Genomic DNA, 21,317 nt, shown 5'->3' with positions numbered 1-21,317 from the left:
AGATTCACAGACACAGAACAGACCTGTGGTTGCCAAGGGCGGAAGGGCTTGGGAAAGAGGTGGATTGGGATGTTAGGGTTAGCAATTATAAGCTATTGCATATGGAATGGATAAACAACAAGGTCCTACTGTATACCATAGGGAACTATATTCAATATCCTATGATAAACCATAATGGAAAAGAATATGAAAAAAAGAATGTGTATACTACAGTTAAAAAAAAGATTACTGCTAATAGCAAAGAACAAATATCTCAAAGTTTTTAGTGCTTTCCTACATATGGAAAGATGCAAGAAACTGGATTCATTAAAATCCTTCCTAAGATATGCATCTATCTAAAGCGGCTATTCATCAGAGCAGAGTGTCTCATCCTGTTTTTCATCCTGAATTCCTCTCAGAGTGCACTGTCGGATTGCAGTGGGTTACCATTGAACCCTAGTCGGACTAGAGGTGAGCAGTGCTCTTTGATCTTCTTTGTTCATGACTCAGTTAAGGGATTTAAGATTTTAGAGATATAAAAAAGTGGACTAGAAATGTGATATTTTACTATGCTTCCAGTCCTTAGTAACCACTCAAAACACTCTGTACCATTAATTAGGGTTGCTATGGAATGGATTCTGGAACTGTATTTCTAAGACACAGGAGGCCAATGTGCAATGACTTTCAGGGCCCAACATTAAAACTGTACAGCCTGTTTCAAGTCTCTTTAACTCCCCTAATGTGGTTTACTAAATTTAGATCTCTGCAATATTGGATTTTTCTCTTACACACACACACATGCGCACAATTTTCTCTGTATATAAGAGAAAGAGAGAGGTTCCTGTTTCCCTTCTTTCCCCAGCACCTGTGCCTCTCCCAGGTTCAGACATGTTACTCTCAGACCTTACCAGTGGCTAGAACGGTGGCTGGTCCTCCCTTCCCATCCCTGGAAGAACAAAATGAGAACTACTGAGCTTGAAAGCATCACTCTGACAAGATTTTAGGTGGTATGATAGAGGCAATGTCACATGTAGTAACTGCACTGTCTAGGCAGAAATCTATCTTGTGTTTGTGTGTGTGTGTGTGTGTGAGAGAGAGAGAGAGAGAGAGAGAGTGAGCTTGAAACCATCACCATGACAAGATTTTCGGTGGATGATATGGCAATGTCACATGTGGTACCTGCAGTGTGTAGACAGAAGTCTGTCGTGTGTGGTGCGTGTGTGCATACACATCCTCCTTTTGCTCCCAGCCACTCCACTCACATGCCACCCCCCCCACGCCCCCTGCCATCAGAAAGGAGGTGGGCTTACCTCTCACTGGCTTGGCCCCAACTAAGACCCCAGAAAGAGGTGAAGAAGTCTAACTGCACTTGACTTAACCTGACTTTACTTAGAAAGGTAAGGTCAGTAAATCAGAATACCCTTCGAACTGGGTTTTGCAGAGTGATCGAGGTATTTTGTGAATCACAAGCACCTTGACCATTAGACGGTAAACAGACATTAGTATGGTAATGGTTTCTTTCTTTTCTGGAGGGACAAAAATGATCTCAGAAGGAAATTCTATTTTATGCACAGGTTGAACTCTGCTTCATCTAATTTATTCCAGTGCCCAACAATGAGATCAAAATAAATTGAACTCTTAAGAAATACAGAGGGGGAAAAAAAGAAAAAAAGAAAAAGAAACACTCTATCGACTAGAAAAATACACAATCTTTAAGTTTTATTTGGGGCAAAATTAGAACTTAAGCTAGTTAGGTAGCCCTGAGAAACTGCTTGGAGGCAGTGAGGGAGGAGCTAGGATATATAGGAATTTTTGCAACAAAGGGCAAGGAACAGGAAGAAAAGAGGCCTGGGCTCAGTGAAATCATTCCTTTGATATGCACCTCCGCAACCAGAGCCAGCATCCAGGGTTTTCACTGCCTGTAGGACTCAGCAGCTCTCACTCTTGGAGGTGACTGCATTCACAGATGATGGTGACATTCTTTATCCTTAACTACAGACTGGGCTGAAATACCACCCCAGGAGTAATATCAGGATACGAAAAGGTGAGGAAGAGGTGCATGCAGCATACACACATTTTACAGAAGTCTGTTGCTGATCTCCTGAAGGTTACTACCAGTCACAAGGAGCATACATCACCACGAAGGAGTTTAGTATTTTTCTAGATATGAGGAGATGCAAGAATTGGGAACATAAAATCTTCTAAAAATATCTATCTGAAGGCCTGTTCTTCCAGTTTTCCCAGAGCAGAGTGCCTCACTCCTGGTCTCCACCTTGAACTCCACTCAAGGGGTGCTGTGGGTTGGTAGCTGCAGTGGCTCATGTTCTACTCCACGTAGAGGCTGATGGCAAGTGCCAAACTTCAGTTCACAACTCACACAGAGGTATACACCAGTAGCGTTCATTTATAAGTGTACACTAAAGCCAGGCTACAGGCCAGAAAAACGTTCAGGTTTTGTGGTGGCTGTGTCATTGGCAATATACCGCCAAAGGCAACCACCAAATCTTGTTCTCAGGACTCATCCTTATTAGGGACTTGTTCTCAACAGGGGTCAAATGTCAGCCACTAGGGCCACATCTGCAGATGTTTTTTTGTTGTCACAGTTGGAGGAGGGGACAACTGGCATCTGGTGGATGGAGGCCAAGGATGTCGCAAAACACCCTCCAATGCGTGGAAGGGCACCGGAAGATGTCACCCCAAAATATGCTGCTTTGGCAGAGGGTTATTTTGAGCTAAAGACAATTGAGAACCAGCAGAGGCAAAAGAAAAGCTTTTGAACCTCCCTGTAACTATCTAAAAATAAAATATAAATGTCCCCATTTGTAATGGAAATTTACATGTATAAAGGAAATTTCCATTTGTAAAGATGTCTCTGTATCAGGAAAGAGCTACACCTGGAGACAACTCTTATCATCTGAGAAACTATTAACCGCACAACAAGACAACCCTTATTTACCAGCCTTTCCTCCCCTCCCCTTCTAGTCTTCCCCTGACCAGAAACCCCAAACTCCCTTTTCTTTGTTTAGTCTAAGAGGGTAAATGAACCCCAATCCTCTCGCCACTTTCTAGAGTCTCATTTCTTTGTGAAACTTCTCTGCAGATGTATGTAATTAAACTGGTTTTATTTTTCTGCTGTTAATCCATCTTTTATCCATTTGATTTGCAAGCCCCAGCCACTGAACTAGGAGACCATAGAAAAATAGGCTTTTCCTCTCCATAGCACAGGATGGGTCCCCCACAACAAAGAATGATCCGGCTGCAAATGTAAGCAGTGCCCAGGTTGAGAAGCCCTACTGTATACTGACAGAAATGTAAAGCATCCAAATCAGCAAGGTGTCAGAGAGCTTAGCAGCTTTTACATGAAGTCAAACCAATTCTCTTTATGGCTGTGAGTCTTGGACAGATTACTAACGATGCCACAAAGATGTTACCGGAATCCGGGTTCTTGTTCATGCAGCCAAAGAATGAACTTTGTGAACACATAGGCATCAAGCAAGCAAAGTCTTTATTACGGGAAAGCAAACAGCTCTCAGGACAGCTGGGAGGGGGAAGAAGAGTTCTCCCTATTGTCTTATAGAGGTTTTTATCCCATAAAATGAGGTTTACCAATGTGGGGTCCAGAAAGATGTGGTTTTCTCCCATTGGCCTTACTCAGTTACCTATATCAGTCCTTGTCCAATAGGGTCTTAGGGGTGTAAATGTCCCCTAAGTCTTTGGGTTTCTTTGCCCTTCTTGTCCCATAGACTGAGTCACAGGGGGTTAGAAATTAAGGTTTATCTGGGTGTAGGTACACTTGCTATAGTAAACAAGGCCTGTGGGGATGTTACTCCCTGGAGCCTTTAAGCCACAAATGTTAATCAATAGTCAAATCAAAGAATGCATCCAAACCCATGCTCCTACACTGACTACCTGAGTTAGTATTTGGCCTTACTAACATCATCAGGGTTTCTAACTATGCTTAATAAAATGACCCTGCAGAGTGAAAACGAGGGGGTCTGATCCCTACATCTCTCCAGCACTTACACATTTAGGAGCGAACCTGTGTGTACAAAGTGGAAGAAATCAGGAAAGTTTCACAAGATCACAACGCCAGGAGTGGCCTCTGGGTTAAGGGTGTTAGGAAATTAGCGCACAGAAAACTTTTTCAGTAAAGAAGTATGTGGTCTTTAGGGCAGGATCAACGCCAATAAGAAATGGAGCAGGACCCTGTGGGACTCCTGGGTATAAATCCTTCCTGTGTCGCATTTCTCTTCTGTAGCAAATAGGTCTCATTTAGCTTTCTTGACCTCCCCTGAGTTCCAAAGGGCAGGTTTAAATAGTTGCTAATCAGGGAAGGGAGGGGATGCAGGAACCAGGGAGAGCAGTGGAGAAACAATAGTGCAGCTTTGGGGCAGGATCCTGGTTCCCATCAAGGAATAGAGACAAGGTATCTTTGAGCTCTTCTGCAGAACTAAAGCCTCGTCCCCAGGGGAGGACAGCAACTTCAGGCTGAGCATTAGATTCCTGGAGCACTGCCCAGTTACCTCACCACCAACCAGTCAGAAGCAAGTCTGCACACATTGGAAGATAACCAAGACATTGAACCCCTCCCCCGCTAAAGGATTCTCCCTTTAAAAATTTTCATGGTCAAACAGAATCTTCAGAGTTGGTTTTTGGACATTTCCCCAAAAAGCAAGCTTTCTGTTCCCACCAGCACTTGTCTTTTGAGTATTAGCTTTTGAGGGAGCGGCGGGTGGCCCAACCTGAGTTAGGTAACAAACAGGCTTGATGAGAAGCAGATACAGCTGCAAACCCAGAACCTGTCTTCCTGAAGGAGTGGCTCTAGCCCCAGCATGGCTCCCACTGTGTGATTATGGGCAAGTCTCAGACCTTCTTTGTAAGCTCAGGAGCAGGTCTGTGCCTAATGGGATCCTTCAGCTCTGTCATTCTCACTCTGGGGTTCCTCGCCCCTGCACTGGCACACAGGACCCAGACAGGTCTGCAAAAGGATGCTGGGGAGATGTGTTTATTCATTGGCAGCAGTAATTGGTAAAGGAAATCAAGAATGAAAGGAACACATGCCTATTGGCATAAATGGGAAACCCTTTAATTTGAGAGTCACACATTCAACAAATATTTATTTACTGAGCATCTCTTCTGAATAAAGTACACAAAGTTCCATATTTTATTTAAAAAAAAATGTTGTTACACAAACCTGAGACGTTTTCAGAAGGTTTATGTCCTAGGGTGTACAGCAGCCAACATCCACTTCCATCAGTGAAGCCCCTCTCGGCACAGCTTGACCTCCTCAGGTGGTGCTGACATATTTGAATATTCCTCTTGGTGGGAAATAGAGGTGTAAATTCTATACTTATCTCTCAACCTACTTCTATGATTTCTTCACAGCCTTGGCTTTTCAAAGATTTCAAGTTAACTGTTCTGTTAGAGAATATATGCAAACAAGTAAACTCAAAACTGCAGTGTCCTGCTCTCAATCTGTGGCTGGGTTCTGGTCTCTGTAACCGCTGCCCGCTGGGCTGATGGCTGGCCTCCAGAGCAGCCTGGGATGTGGACAGGAATGTGTTGGCTCCCATGGTTACATCTTCAAAAAGGCCACCTGGAAAAGGAAGAAAATCCCACAGTGGTTTCCTTATGTAATGTGATGAAATGGCTGAGTGCACTTCAAACCTGAATCAGGGGAGTCTGGTCAGGAAGGATGCTTGCTGGTCTGCAAAGAAAAATGACTCTTAGTCGGGCCAGACATTGCCATTTTATAGTAGGAGCAAATTAGTCCTTTTTTTAAAGCCACACCTGCATCATGCAGAAGTTCCTAGGCCAGGAATCTAACTTTCACCACAGCAGTGACCTGAGCAGTGATCATGCTGGTTCCTTAATCTACTGAGCCACCAGGGAACTCTGCAATTCATTCTATTTTAAGGAAACACAGAGTCATGAAAATAATTCCTATGTATTTTAAAGGCAAAGAGATGAAAGTTTAAATTGACACTAAAGTTGTACCGCTGAGAAGTAATCCAGTTCTCTTTCTCATTGGTTCAAATGGCTGCTTTGGATTTTCCACAAGCAGATTTCCAAATCCCAAAGATTCCCAGGCAATTCCAGGTCCTCATCACAATCATTAACTGCAACAGTCTCTCTTCAGGTCATGCCAATGCTTGAATCACATTCAATTATAGTGATAGTGATTTTGCTTGTCAGTAATGCTGTATCTTAAAACTCAGTTGTTTTGAAAAATGTTCATTCATACAGGTTTAGGTACAAAATATTTTCCAACTGTTTAATAAAGCCCAGATCAAATGCATCTAATTTCTCAGTAGCAGTAGACAATGGAGAAACAAACATAATATTTTTATTATTTTTTTCTTTTATTTTTTTGCTTTTTAGGACCTCACCTGCAACATATGGAAGTTCCCAGGCTAGGGGTCGAATTGGAGCTGCAGCTGGTGGCCTACACACCAGCCACAGCAACTCGGGATCTGAGCCACATCTGTGATCTACACCACAGCTCACGGCAACACTGGATCCTTAACCCACTGAGCGCGGCCAGGGATCAAATCCCTATCCTCATGGATACCAGTTGGATTTGTTTCTGCTGAGTCGCAATGGAAACTCAGAGAAAGGAACATAATAAAGTCAACTATAACTGTTTAAAGTTCAAGGTGATAAACTGAGGATGGTGCCAGGATCAGGAAGGGTGTGGAATGTGCAGATTAAAGATGGGGACGCATGAGAGGGTCACAAAGCTTGTCCCAGGCCTCTTTTGCAGGGATGGGGAGTGAGCAACAGAAGCAAGGAGATCCCACTCTTGGACAGTTGGTGTTTAAGTCCCCAAATGCTGTTGAAGGAGGCGTGTACTTAATGATCCCCATTAAGGGGAAAGAAAGAAGAAGAGTCATGCAGGGTAGAAGGCATCTGCTTTATGTTGAGTAATTCAGAAGGTTGTTACTCTTCCTACAGTGCTGGTGAGCAAGGCCCCCGCTGAGTTTCCGTATCAACTTCCTGCTGAGTTTCTCTATCAAGCTCTGCAGTGAGAACACCAAAGTTGAAGGAGCAGGCGAAGAAGAGAGGTTAAGATTCCTAAATAAGATGTAAACATGGACGACTGATGCAAACCTCAAGGGCTTACTGTAAAGACTGAATGAGAGAATGGTTGTGAAAATACATGTGCTTCTCTCGCCAGCTGCTCAGCTGATAACAGAGATTAGGAGCCATGACTATTCTGATGGAAAGGGGCTGTTGAAGAGACCAGCTGGACCCTGGAGGGAATGCTCATAGCATCGTGGGAATGGGGACCTAGGGGTCACTGAGTGTGACTCCTATAGATAGTGGATAGTGTCCCTGTCTCTTCTACAAGAACAGTTTACAGGGATGTGCTCACTATGGATAGTGTCCCTGTGGGGAGATCCTGCTTCTACAAGAACAGTTTATAGGGATGCTCCAAAGATGACAGATGCCACTGCTGATACTCAGAGACAGAAAGATGACGGATGAAAACTAGCTCTCTCTTTTCAATTCTGAAAATTGGGAGTTCTTGTCATGGCTCAGCTGTGATGAACCCAACTAGTATGCATGAGGATGCAGGTTCGATTCCTGACCTCGCTCAATGGGTTAAAGATCTGGTATTACCATGAACTGTGGTGTGTAGGTCACAAATGCAGCTGAGATCCTGCATTGCTGTGGCTGTGGCATGGGCCAGCAGCTGCAGCTCCAACTGGGAATTTCCATATGCTAGCATGTGCAGCCCTAAAAAGACCAAAAAAAAAAAAAAAAAACTAATAAAAAAAGATTAAAAAAATCAATTCTGGAAATTGTTATGTCATGGAGCATTCTAACCAGGAAGTACTTAGAATCACTGATAATGCTAAATGTTGTCCTAAAATGGTTCTGGAATCATAGAGGCCAGTGGTTCTCCCTTTAGCACAATTCTTCCCCCCAGGGGACATTTGGCCGTGTCCGGAGACACTTTCAGTTGGCATATCTTAGAGGCTGCTATTGGCATCTAGCAGGCAGAGGCAAGGATGCTGTTAAAAATCCAGTAACACACAGGACGGCCACATGTAAGAAAGAATTATCAGCCTCAAAATGTTAACAGCACAAGTTCTGAAGAATGCTGGAATTGAGAGTCAGCTCTGTGACTTTTCCCAGGCTTGTGAGCCTCTCAGCCTTTCCTAGTCTGCAAAATGGGAATTAAAACAGGACCCATCTGACACTCTAGAAACACTGTCCTATTTCGACTCATTTCAGCCTCCATAGACCTGTGATTCAGGTGAAGCAGGTGTTTTGAAACTTTGTTACAAATAAAGAAACAGAAGCTCAGAAAATTAAGTGCCTTGCTCAGGATATAAAGCTAGTAAGTGGCAATGATAGGGTTAGGGAGAAATCTTGATTAGCAATCCCTGCTTTTCCCATTAGAAGTTTACAGACGATGCAGGGAAAACCGCACAGCTTTGGGGGACTTTTGATTTTCATTATCCCCTTAAGGAGCAAAGACATTTTCTTTTGCATCTCTGTGAATATGGACTCAAGGTAGAGAAAACTACACAAGAGTCTGAGCTGTGGGAGTTTGCTGGTGACTCAGTGGGTGAAGTCGCTGCTGTGGTACAGCACAAGACCTAGACCAAGAACTTTTGCATGCTGTGGGGACCGCCCCCCCAAAAAAAGAATCTGAGCTGATTAAAATAAATAATGCAAAATGGAGCACCCCTCATCAAAAAAGAAAGATTTTAGGAGTTTCTGTTGTGGCTCAGTGGTAATGAACCCAACTGGTATCCATGAGGACGTGGCTTTGATCCCTGATCTTGCTCAGTGCGTTAAGGACACAGCATTGCCATAAGCCGTGGTGTAGATCACAGACACGGCTTGGATCCCAAGTTGCTGTGGCTGTGGTGTAAGCTGGCAGCTCCAGCTCCAATTCGACCCTTAGCCTGGGAGCCTCCATATGCTGTGGGTATGGCCCTAAAAAGCAAACAAACAAACAAAAAGAAATAAAGATTTTAAAATTTGATCTAACATGGCTCTTTCCCCCCATCTTTTATTTTTATAGTGCTGCCTGCCAAGTACACCGTGTGTTTTGCAGGACTTAATAACAAGAAACTGTAATCATCCTTGGGAAGAGGTACTGTAGCGTGCATTTTAGCTTTTTAAAATTTAAGACACTGTTGAGTTAACGTATTTCAAGGGCTGATTTTGTGTTCCTCAGCTTTTAATCCATGACAGGAAAAACTGCTTTCCCTAACTGCCATTTATTTTAAGAGAGGATAATTTTATTTTGTTCCACTATGCCGAGAAAAAAAAATCTCTGTATTTCATCTTTTTAGTTTTAGTCCCAAAAGTAAAAGTTTTAAAGCGTTTCAGAGTCTATGAGTACAGCTACAGCTTCAGGGTCTGTTGTTACACTTCCAGAATATATAGTTACAAAAGTATAAATAATTATTAGAAGCTGGGGAGGAAAAAGGGCTCTTTGGGGTTGGCTGTAAGGTTTTCAGCCTAACTGTTGCCTACACCTGAATTTGGACACTTAGGGATGGAAAGGCAGAGAGAGAGTGAAATGTCTAAAAATAACATCTCTGCTTTGAATCACCATCTAAAAACAATCTTCTTAAACTACAATAAACAGGGCCGAGCTGCTGTAATAGCTGACCAAATGTTAAGATTATAGTGCTTCCATACAGTTGCCTCCTAGGCTAAATACTTCTGAAGGTTCTTTTTATCCTAGTTAACAAAATTATACTATTACATTCTGTTCCTCAACATAGAGTTGGAATTTCAATCAGTAAAAAGACATGCTGTCAAGGCAGGCTGCACATGATAAAATTAGCATTAAAAATAAAGCTACATAAATGCTTTGAGGTGTGCTAAACAAGATAGATTAAACTCAAAAATACTGGGAAAATGTGAGTTTCATAATAGTGAAGGTCAGAAAAGTCTCTTTAGAATAAGTAGCATAGCCATACACATATGTTCCTTTTTTTTTTTTTGGTAGCAGGCAGCAACTTCCCAGACCAGAGATTGAACCCAGGCTGCAGTGTTGAAAGTGCCACAACCACCAGACTACCAGGTAACTCCTCACAAATGTTGCTTTTAAAGGATACTATAGACTTAAAAAAAATAAATATATAAAACTATGCCTTAAATACATATTTTTGTCTAGGTACAGTTCACGTTCAAAGTTAAGTTCTGTGAGTTCCTGTCATGGAGCAGTGGAAACGAATCCAACTAGGAACGATGTGGTTTCGGGTTCGATTCCTGGCCTTGCTTGGGTTAAGGATCCGGCATTGCTGTGAGCTATGGTGTAGTTCATAGATGTGGCTCAGATCTGGCGTTGCTGTGGCTGTGGTGTAGGCTGGCAGCTGTAGCTCCAATTTGACCCCTAGCCTGGGAACCTCCATATCCTGCGAGTGCGACCCTGAAAAGACAAAAAGGCAGACAACAACAACAACAACAAAAAGTTATGTTCCGAGTTAAAAATCCCTTTATGGCATGGAAAAGAGCTTGTATTTTATATTACAAAATCCATTTTCGAGGGTCGAACTTCATTTGCAAAATACACACAATAAATGTAAGTATAAAAATAATAAAAGAAGATGACTTTTTCAAGCATTTATTACCTGCACTTGACATCTGAAATAATGATGCGGTTACAGAAAGTTTACTAACTTGCTAAATCAGCATCACTTAGGCCTGTGTTGATGATATCTGGCCTCAATGTTTTGAGCTGAATTAAGAGTATATGAGACTTTTCTCTCCCTGGGCTGGCAGGCCGGCTTCTTTCATTCAGTTCATTCAGTGATTAAGTGCCGTCTATGTGCCAGTGACTCACAGACCACTCTGAGAAGACATTCCCCCGTGACACCAACATGTGAGTGGGGGAGACAGTCAAGTAATGAGATGGTTTTAACAGGGTGGAAAAAGTTTAAGATGGATGCCTAACACCTACTTGGCAGGAAGAAAGACTATTCTGGGATTATGAAAGAAATTGAGACTTGGGAGGCAGTAGTCTGAATGAGCTAGTTATTACTCTAAACATCAATATTGTGTTGTCAAGGAGAGGCTGTAAAACCTGGTCTGGTCCAGGGTGGTAGACACTTTTTCCCACTAAAAGATGCTGGCTTTGCAAAATGACCCTGCTAGCAAACACACTGGAACAAAGGACCAAAGATGTGAGAAGCAATACAATGAGGAAGAAGATCCTGTCCCTCTAAAATGACAAGGATAGCGTGCACGCTTCCTTTGGGTCAGAGATTCTAGACGAAGCAAACACCAGTGTAGCTTCCCAATACCAACGTTTCATCATTAATTCTGGAAGACCCGTTATAGGAACAGAGCAAGTAAGATCAGTGTCTGTCAAGTGACTTAAACCTTTACCTTGTATTTTCTTTTCTTTTCTTTTTTTTTTTTTTGGTCTTTTTGCCATTTCTTGGGCCGCTTCCTGTGGCATATGGGGGTTCCCAGGCTAGGGGTCTAATCGGAGCTGTAGCCGCTGGCCTATGCCAGAGCCACAGCAACGTGGGATCCGAGCCATGTCTGCGACCTACACCACAGCTCACGGCAACGCCAGATCCTTAACCCACTGAGCAAGGCCAGGGATCGAACCCACAACCTCATGGTTCCTAGTCGGATTCATTAACCGCTGAACCACGATGGGAACTCCCTACCTTGTATTTTCTTTAAGCCATGGATGGAGGCACTAGGATAATTTACAGACTGTGCGGCAAAAGCTTGTGATCTGGAGGAGTTCCTGTTGCAGCTCAGGGGAAATGAATCTGACTGGTATCCATGAGGATGCAGGTTTGATCCCTGGCCTCGCTCAGTGGGTCGGGGATCCTACGTTGCCATGGGCTGTGGTGTAGATCTCAGACGAGGCTCAGATCCTGTGTTGCTGTGGCTGTGGTATAGTCCAGCAACTGCAGCTCCGAAGCTCCAATTCAACCCCTAGCCTGGGAACTTCTGTATGCCATGGGTGCAGCCCTAAAAAGCCAAAAAAAAAAAAAAAACCCTCGTGATTTTCATCTACTGGCACCAGTGACAGAAGCACAGCTATGTTTTTCTAGCAACCGGCAGTAGATTATACCAGAAAAGAGAGGTGTGAGTGGAAGAAGGAGGACCTACGCCTCTTCCTCTCCAGCCGGAACTGAACACATGGACACATGCCTCAGTTTCTGGGTCTCGAGCCTATTCTTGAACCAAGCAGAAAATTCTAGATGTAAGCTTCTTAGCACTCCTTTTTGAGTGGAAGAAGGAGGACCCACGCCTCTTCCTCTCCAGCTGGGGCTGAATATGTGGACACACGTAGTAGTTTCTGGGTCTTCAGCCTGTTCTTCAACCAAGCAAGAAAGTTCTAGACATAAGCTTCTCAGCACTCCTTTCAGAGGAAGCAGGTTGTGGAAACACTGCTGGCGTTGGGTAGTGCTATTATAGCAGCACCACAGTGAGCAAGCCATCCTGATGCAATCGCCCAAGCTCCCAGTTATATAAGGCAAACCCAGGAACTTTGCTCACAATGGCAAACCCGTGGGGCAAGTGTTTATATGGCAACAGTCTTTAGGTGTTACATAAAAAATATATTTTCTGAAGCACAAAGCATATATGTTAAAGGAAATCATGTTATGATACCAATACAGGTGGGTATTAAACAATGTAGAATAAGACAGTGCTTCTGCAATAAATGTATTGTCACTCATAAATCAAAAGGTTCTTTTAATTTCTCATGCCTGTGGAATATGAGGGAACTTGGCAGAAAGGAACAGTGCACCACTGCAGCTCTGGACAGGAGTGATGTATTGAAAACCACCATCGACTGCTCTATGGGCAACATGCCTCTGCTTAAACAGGTTTATTAAAAAATGGAGTTACCAGAGCCCAGAAACAGAGTATTTTTCTGTAGCAGCAGTTCACTAAAATCCTTAGCAGCAAAAGCATTTTAATAAATAATACCTGAAGGCAGCCATGCTCACTCTGATCTATCCTGACACTGAGAAGCACGGGTGTTGAAGACAAGGTACCTGGGACATGAACACAGTTAGAAATTCCAGGACAGGACCTGCTATTTAGCACAGGGAACTCTACTCACTACTCTTCATAACCTGTATGAGAAAAGACTCTGAAAAAGAATGGATATGTGTATATCTATGATTGATTCACTTTGCTGTACACCTGAAATTAACACAACATTGTAAATCCACTATACTCCAATATAAAACAAAAATTAAATTGAAAAAAAGGGAATTAAAAAAAAATTCCAAGAGAGGACATGAACCCACATGGGGAACAAAACAGCTTTCCATAGCAGATAACAGGTTCCTGCCATCTAAAGAGATTTATTTCAGTGATGTTTAAAATTTTCTATTTTAGCTAAAAATATTAACATCTCTAATGGAGATGCAACCAAAGGAGAAATTTGCTTCACCCACATAAGAGACTTTGCAACCCATTGTCATGGATGGAGGAGGGGCCAATTTGCACATGGATCCCACTAGTCAACAGTGGACAAGTCCCTAGGAAACGCCTTGCAGGCAGTAACGAGATGCTATATTGAGTGGTCCTGGGCTTGGGGCCATTCAAGTGCATGAGTACAGAAGGAACTCTCCTTGACTAAGAGGAACAACACAAGGTGGTCTACCACAATTCTTAGGAAAAGGGCCAAGGACGGTCACAGCTGCCTCTGCAAACCGGCCAATTTTACCTCAGACCTGAAAAGCCTTATTTGCACTGGTGGGTATTTAACACGTTCTTTACTGTGATTACCAAAACTTAGAGCCATCGAGACCTGTATTGCTCCTTGTAATTTTCTGTTTTAATAACTCTATCAGTCACTGACAAAATTAGAAAACAGAAATGCATAGAAAGAGGAAAATCAGATTTCTACAACTCCATTCTTCAGAGATATTTACTGTTAACATTTTAGATAGATCTTTTTATATTTATTTTCTATGTAACTTGACATTTCTGTATATACTGTTTTGTAATATGTAGCTTCTTTTTAGCCTAATAATATATTGTGGTCATCTTCCCTTGACAGTGAATATTCTCCTATGACATTTTTCATGGCTGCGTTATATTCCCACTATTAAAAAGAAAAGGACAAATGCATAACTTATTCTACTAGAAAGCAAACCCAAGGGGTTTGGAGTGGGGGTAAGAGCTGGTAGGGGAGGGGAATGTCATTAATGGTTGGGCCAGAGAGCACTTGAGCATCATCTGGCCTGGGCTCTCAGGGAGTTGTCTCTGGACCAGCTTCATTGGCAGCATCTGGGAACCTGTTGGGCAATTTTTCCTGCTCCATCCTAGACCTGCTCAACCAGAAACTCTAGGGGCGGGGCCAGGCACAGAGTGTCTTTCAGGTTTTCCAGGGGACAGATTATGCTAGAGTTGGAGAGCATTTCACACAGCTGAGCAAACTTAGAGACAGTAATGGATGCATTTAAGTGACATAGTGAATTAGAGGAACGACTCAGACACAGGTTTTCTACCCCAGAGCCTTTGTCTCTGGCCAGTGCAAAGTGAAGATGCTGGTCTAGGGTGTGCAAAAAATCCTTTACAGAAACATGTTTTCTTTTAGAAGATGATAAAACAAGGAAAGCAGAAACAAATTACATCCAGACCACTCCTGATATTGATACAGGAAACTGGGCCCCACATCTACAAAAAGAGAGCGGAGTCCTTTTCATGAGTTACCTAGAGCCTGAAGGGGCCCAATCTCTCAAACAGACCCACTGTGTAAAGATAGACTATTAAGAGTTAAGTGAGTAATTTGGGGGAGGGGGTGCTGGGATAGAGGAGCTTCTATCAGAAGCTTCTTCTATGCTCTGATATAGTTTTCTTTTCTAAATCTAGTTATTCAACATGGATCTCTTTAGCAAAATTATTTGGTTAGTTTGGTTAAAGAAAACTATCACAGATTTGACTTCAAAAGAAGCTGGCAAAGAAAAATTCTCCCATACATTGCTGGGGATATGTCCATAAAATGGTATAGACACGCTAGAAAACAGTTGGGCAGTTTTATTTTTTTTTAATTTCTGGCCATGGAGTTCCCGTTGTGGCTCAGTGGGTTACAAACCCGACTAGTATCCATGAGGATGCAGGTTCAATCCCTAGGACATTGCTCAGTGGGTTAAGGATCTGGCATTGTTGTGAGCTGTGGTTCAGCTCACAGACATGGCTGGGATCCTGCGTTGTGTGGGCTGGTTATATAGGCCAGTAGCTGCAGCTCCAATTCGACCCCTAGCCTGGGAACTTCCATATGCCACAGTTGCAGCCCTAAAAAAACAATAAATAAATAAATGAACAAACAAATAAATAAATTTTTGGCCACACCCACAGCATGTGGAAGTTTGCAGGCCAGGGATCAAACCTGCACCACAACAGTGACTCGAGCCATTGCAATGACAACACTGGCTCCTTAACCCTCTGTGCCACAAGGAAACTCCCATTTTCTTCGATAACTGAACATGTAATTACTATATGTCCCAGCAGTTGCACTCTTGGACATTTATTCCAGAGAAATGAAAACATTACGCTCACACAAACATCTGGACATGAATGTTCATAACAGCATTATTTTAATAGCCCCAAACTGGATTCAGCCCAGATGAATATTCAGCAGTGGAACACCCACACCAGGGAATACTAACTCAGCAACAACAAGCAGTGGACTGTTGACACATTCAACAACTTGAAAGATTCTCCAGAGAATTACGCCAAGCTCAGAAGTGTAGTTCTGTATAGTTTTGTTGATATAGCACTTTCAAAATAACAAAATGTCACAAATATTGGACAAGGTGGTGGCGACCAGGGGTCAGGGATGGTGGGGAGGGGAGGGAGGGTGTGATGATAAAAGGGCAACAAGGGGATCCTTGTGCTGATGGACTGTTAAGTGTCTTTTTTTTTGTCTTTTTATATCACCCTCGGCATATGGAAGTTCCCAGGCTAGCAGTCCAATCAGAACTGTAGCCTCTGGCCTACGCCACAGCCACAGCAAGGTGGGATCCGAGCCACATCTGTGACCTACACCACAGCTCACAGCAACACTGGATCCTCAACCCAATGAGCGAGGCCAGGGACGGAACCTGCATCCTCACGGACACTGGTCAGGTTCGTTAACCACTAAGCCATGATGGGAACTCCTGTTTAGTGTCTCGATGGTGGTGGATGCACAAACATACACAGATATACAATTCCATAGAACTTCACACATTTGCACACGTGCAAAGGGGTACAAATAAAACCAGGGCAATCTGAGTAAGAAGGGAGGACCTACCATGTCATGTCAACAGCCTGGCACCGCAGCTTTATAAAACATTTACCTCTAGGGGAAACTGGGCCAAGTGTACACATGATCTTTCACACTCTTCCTTACAACTCTGAGTGATTCTACAATTATGTCAATAAACTGAAATAATATTTCAACTGAAATAATGCCACCATACTTTCTTTGCAAGTGACCTTGTTGCGCTTACTCCAATCAAGCTGCCTCTTGGGTACCTCTGAGATGCATTATTCAAAGTCTTGTTCAAGTTGATGTTTTGGTTAATATATCACTGCGATCCTATTTTCCTCAGTGGAATGACCCAATATGCTAGTAAGTTAATTTCGGAATGAGTCCTCCAGCAGGTGGCTACCGTGAAACATGGCTTGGGCTGACAGCCCAGCATTAAATGCTTAGGTTACACACAATAGCACTTTAAATCTTAGGTTATATTGGTGAAGTACTTCCTCTAAATAGTCCACTAAGCACATTTTTTTTTTTTGCTTTTTTATTGCCCTGGAGAGAATAAAAAGTAGGAAAAGATTTGGGCATTTTTTTAAAAACCCAAAGTGCTATTGGCAAAGTTTTTAGAAATACAAAAGGTACTTTACAAATATGCTTTTTTTCAGACTGAATATAATTGGATAAAAACTAATTTTAATCTTAAATGTAACAGTACCTTACGAAAGACTTGGGGAAATAAGAAAAAAGAAACATATGCTATAATACCCTAATATAGTTATCATTTGGGCCTATTTCCATATAGTTTTTTTTCTTTTTTAGGGCCGCAGCTGTGGCATATGGAGGTTCCCAGGCTAGGAGTCGAATCAGCGCTATGGCTGCAGGGCTATGCCAGTCACAGCAAGGCAGGATCTGAGCTGCATCTGCAACCTATATCACAGCTCACAGCAATGGAGGATCCTTAACCCACTGAGTGATGCCAGGGATTAAACCCGCATCCTCATGGATACTAGTTGGATTCACTGCCATTGCATCACAAAGGGAACTCCTTCCATATAAGATACATTTTTCCCATACTGATTATCACATGTGCATATGTTTTATACCACAAAACTTTTTTTTTTTTTTTAAGGGCTGCACCTGTGGCATATGGAAGTTCCCAGGCTAGGGGTCAAATTGGTGCTACAGCTGCTGGCCTATACCACAGCTCACGGCAATGTTGGATCCTTAAGTCACTGAGTGAGGCCAGGGATTGAACCCACATCCTCATGGATACCAGCTGGGTTTGTAACCCCTGAGCTACAACAGGAGTATTTTTATATCACAAACATTTTTAGGTACTGCTTAGAAAGTCTTTTTCTTATTTTAATAGCTGCAAAATAGTCCATCATAACTTAATCCATTTACGAGCTTAAGTTGTTCCCTGGTTTGTTAAGATCAAAAGTGATAATGAAATAATTATCATGTTCATGCATTTTTTCAATATTTTAGAATATTCCCTTAGGATAGAGTCCCCGAAATGGAATTGCTAGATTGAAAGGTATGAATATTAATATAATTTGATGCATATTTTTTCCAATGAGCTGTACCAACTGGTAATGCTACCAGCATCCGGTTTCTGTTTTTTTTTTAATTAGTGACAATTTAACGAAAGGAAATGTCTCAATGCTTTTTGTATTTAATTGCTATGAGTTTAAACATTCTCCCCAATGTTTGTTGGATAATTGTCTTTCTTGTAAATTGAATTCACAATTGTGAATTCGCGTCCTTTTTTATTTTCCTTAACCTACCAACAGGGGGGTTAATTTTTTTAGTAGTTTGTATAGGATCTTTAAGGAAATGCTAATATGTTTTTTTATGCAGTGAAGAAATTAAGTGCCAGTGCCAGAAATTAAGTGGTCTCATCTTACTAAATCCTTGCAAAATCCACTTGAATTCAACATTTCATTTAATTGTCCCTAAATTATAAATGAGGAATCAAAGTTCAGAGTTGAGTAACTTGCTCACTGTTATAGCTGTTGTAAGCTGGTAACAAGGCTGGGTCTGCAATCAGGTCTTTGTTTCTCAACCTAGTATTCATCCCATGAACAGAGTTCCCTTCCATCTAATTATGGCAGGAGATAATTGCTATAGTAACTTCAGTTGAAGAAAGAATCCATAATATTCCAATTTTAAGCCAGATTTAGTAGTAGTTGGAATGAAGCAGTCACTTTATTTTCTTATGAAGAAAGATTACTTCTTTGGGGTTAGACATAAGGAGGAGAAAGACAGAAGGGCAAATTAAAGCCCTTCCTGTAAAGAGAAAATCATTCTCTGATTAGAAGGGAAAGCTTCTGGTGAGTGAGGAAAGCCAACAGCATAGATGAGGAATTGGCCTGAAATCTCAGAAAGGAATTTTTATTTGTAAGTTCAGAAAGCAGGGTAAGTTACACTGGCACAGGTTAGCTATGACTTGGAATAATCAAATAACTCTTAAGGCCCAGTGACAAAGGGATCAAATTGTAACCAGATGCTTATTTTCTCTAGCTACCTCCTACTTAGACATTACTCTGAAAATATAATATTTAAAGACCCACACACTTCTAAAAAGGAAAGCATGCTAATGAATCCATTTTAAAATAAATACCATTATTTCATAAGGCTGTTATTTGGAGTTGCTGGAAATGAACAGGGCTCATAAAACTATAATGAATCTATCTATTTATTTATTTATTTTAAATTTTTTTATCTTTGGCTGTGCCTGCAGCATTCAGACATTCCTGGGCTGGGGATCAAACCCGTGCCACAGCTGTGACAATGCCAGATCCTTAATCCACTAAGCCACCAGGGAACTCCTTAATCTATTTATTTTGAAGGAGGAGCATGAGGATTTTAAAACTACAAAATAAAATTAAAATAAATACTTATGTAAGGGGGCACACTGAGGATAATAATTCTCAATTTTTTTTTTTTTTTTTGCTTTCTGCTTTAAGCCATATGGAAAGCAAAGAGGGGCTCTTGCAGACAGAACTGTCAGTGGAATGTTTCCAAGTCAAGAGCAGCTCAGGGTCTGGGAACAGAAAATGGCATGTCATCATTAAGGGCTCCCAGAGTTCAGAGCGGTAAGTTTTATACCTGCCATCTAAGCTCCACAAGAAGCCAGAGGAAATCAGGTGTAAACTCGGAAAGTGCAGCCAGGTGATGTCTAGCTGATATGGAAAGTCTGGAAAGCTGAAGCAGAGCATGTGCAACAGAGAGAAAGAGAAGCACCTGGGTGTGAGAAGGTGGTACTCCATATCCGGCTAGAAGCTGTGGCAGAGCAGAGGCAAGCTCTGGGCTAAGGGAAAGGTGAAATGAATCCCTCCCCTGACTCCTCTGAGCTGAGAGGCTCACCTCCCTCCAGTTCTGCCCACTGGTGGCTGTGGGGACTGGTGACAAAGGACATCAATGGCAGGCCCTGGAACTGACGAGGCCCTCAATAACTGGAAGAGATGATTATTATTATAACTACACATGAATGTTTCATGTGTTTGAAGTATTGTTACAGATGCATCTTCTGTGCTGTTCATGAATAAATTCATGCTTCTTTAATTATCTTTAAAGGAAGAAGTACGAATGGCTGATGGTGTATATCAAAACTCTGAGGCTTACATAAGGCTTTCTTTTGCTTTTACTACCTTATACCAATAATACCTACCAAGGACAGGTACTGAAACTGCAGACACTGCATCTGAAGAAAAAACTGCAAAGCTACAGTATTTGCAAAGAGAATAATGTAGATGGCTTAGTGTAAAATACAACCTGCTACCAGAAAAGTAACTTCCGAGCCCAGAGGCCATGGGGAGGATTGTATAGGGAGGGGTGTCTCTGAAGGTGTGTAACAGGCATCATCACTCTGAAGGGTCCAAACCAGCATATCCTTGGTTAGTGACACGAGTCATTCCATAGAAATTCCACTGACTAAGCCATGGGTCTTTAACACATGAGACAATTTTGGCTGAATTTACAATATACAGGCTTTTCCCAAATACATCCAACTTATCATGACATTGACTAGAAAGAACAGTCTATCATTCATTCATTAATCAGTGCGAATGGATGGATGGACCTAAATATGACCTATTATCATTCATTAATCATTCATTAATCAGTGTGAATGGATGAATGGACCTAAATATGACCCATAACCACTCAGTCATTAGTGTATTACAAGGTGGACTGGACTTCTCTGGCTACTCAGACATAGAACACTTGGAGATGACCAATGCTCAACTACATTTTGTTGGGAAATAGCAGCAACCTTTAAAATCAGCTAAATGCCTTAAAATGCTGGCTTCTAGGGTTTACTGGGAGTTCCCTCGGCCAGTTATCTTTCTGCTGAAGTGCAAGTTCTATGAGATGACGTCACTGATGGAGCAAAGAACTTGCATCCTTCCATTCAAGTCACCGCCAGGACAATTAATAGCTCAAGGAAGCTTCCTGGCTTAGGAAGACGAGCACATCTATTTCCCAGGGGCAACAGGGAAATACATCTATTTACCAGGCCCCACCTTAGTTTCTTTGCCCATCCGTAAAGGGTTGTATGAGATGCTGCAACGTCAGTGACTGGCCCCAAGGCAGCAATCTCATCCCTACGCTGGTGACCTGGGAAGCTCTTTCAGCCCAGAAGCTTCCCTCCACCTACCTAAATGGGTCTGAAATTATGACTGGTTGAGCTGCGAAATTAATATTAAATATCAATGGGTCCTTGACAACAAACTGCAAAATAATGCCTTCAGTACTAAAAAAGTTCTGATTTGAGATGTGGAAACATAAATTCTGATTGGTGCAGAGTAAGGACTGGAAAGCCATGAGAGGAAAAAAAGAACCACTACATTTCGATGGGAAATGGAGAAAGTTTTGAAATTCATCTATTGTTTTAGGTGTCTTTAACTCACTTAAATTGCTGGAAGGCTGTGAGCATAAACAAGTATTCCACTGAGTCCTCTGTGTTCTCAGAACTATTCCATTTGGTATATTTAAAGATAAGGTCTATAAGCACTTTTGAAAAATGTTCTCTATTTTTCACTGATTCGGGGATAAAACAATTTCTCTTCAAAAAATATTTTAAAAAAGTTCTCCAAATTTTCTCTGAAATCATCTTTCTAAGGTATGAGAA

At 42.0% G+C, this 21,317-nt stretch overlaps 1 protein-coding gene across 2 annotated transcripts in view; it reads right to left on the bottom strand.

The window, feature by feature from the left end:
* Nucleotides 1–5,041: 5,041 nt before the first annotated feature.
* Nucleotides 5,042–21,317, bottom strand: part of UBE3D (ubiquitin protein ligase E3D) — a 152,746-nt gene continuing 136,470 nt past the window's right edge. For both annotated transcript variants that reach the window (XM_047763277.1, XM_047763262.1), the window contains one exon: nt 5,042–5,575. In XM_047763277.1, coding sequence (XP_047619233.1) covers nt 5,555–5,575 — 21 coding nt within the window. In that variant the 3' untranslated portion in view covers nt 5,042–5,554. The remainder of the gene's footprint in view (nt 5,576–21,317) is intronic.

Source organism: Phacochoerus africanus, chromosome 2 (genome assembly GCF_016906955.1).
Source record: "Phacochoerus africanus isolate WHEZ1 chromosome 2, ROS_Pafr_v1, whole genome shotgun sequence".
Lineage (NCBI taxonomy): Eukaryota > Metazoa > Chordata > Mammalia > Artiodactyla > Suidae > Phacochoerus > Phacochoerus africanus.
Note: the sequence above shows the minus strand (reverse complement) of the source record. Positions and strands in the feature narration are given on the sequence as shown.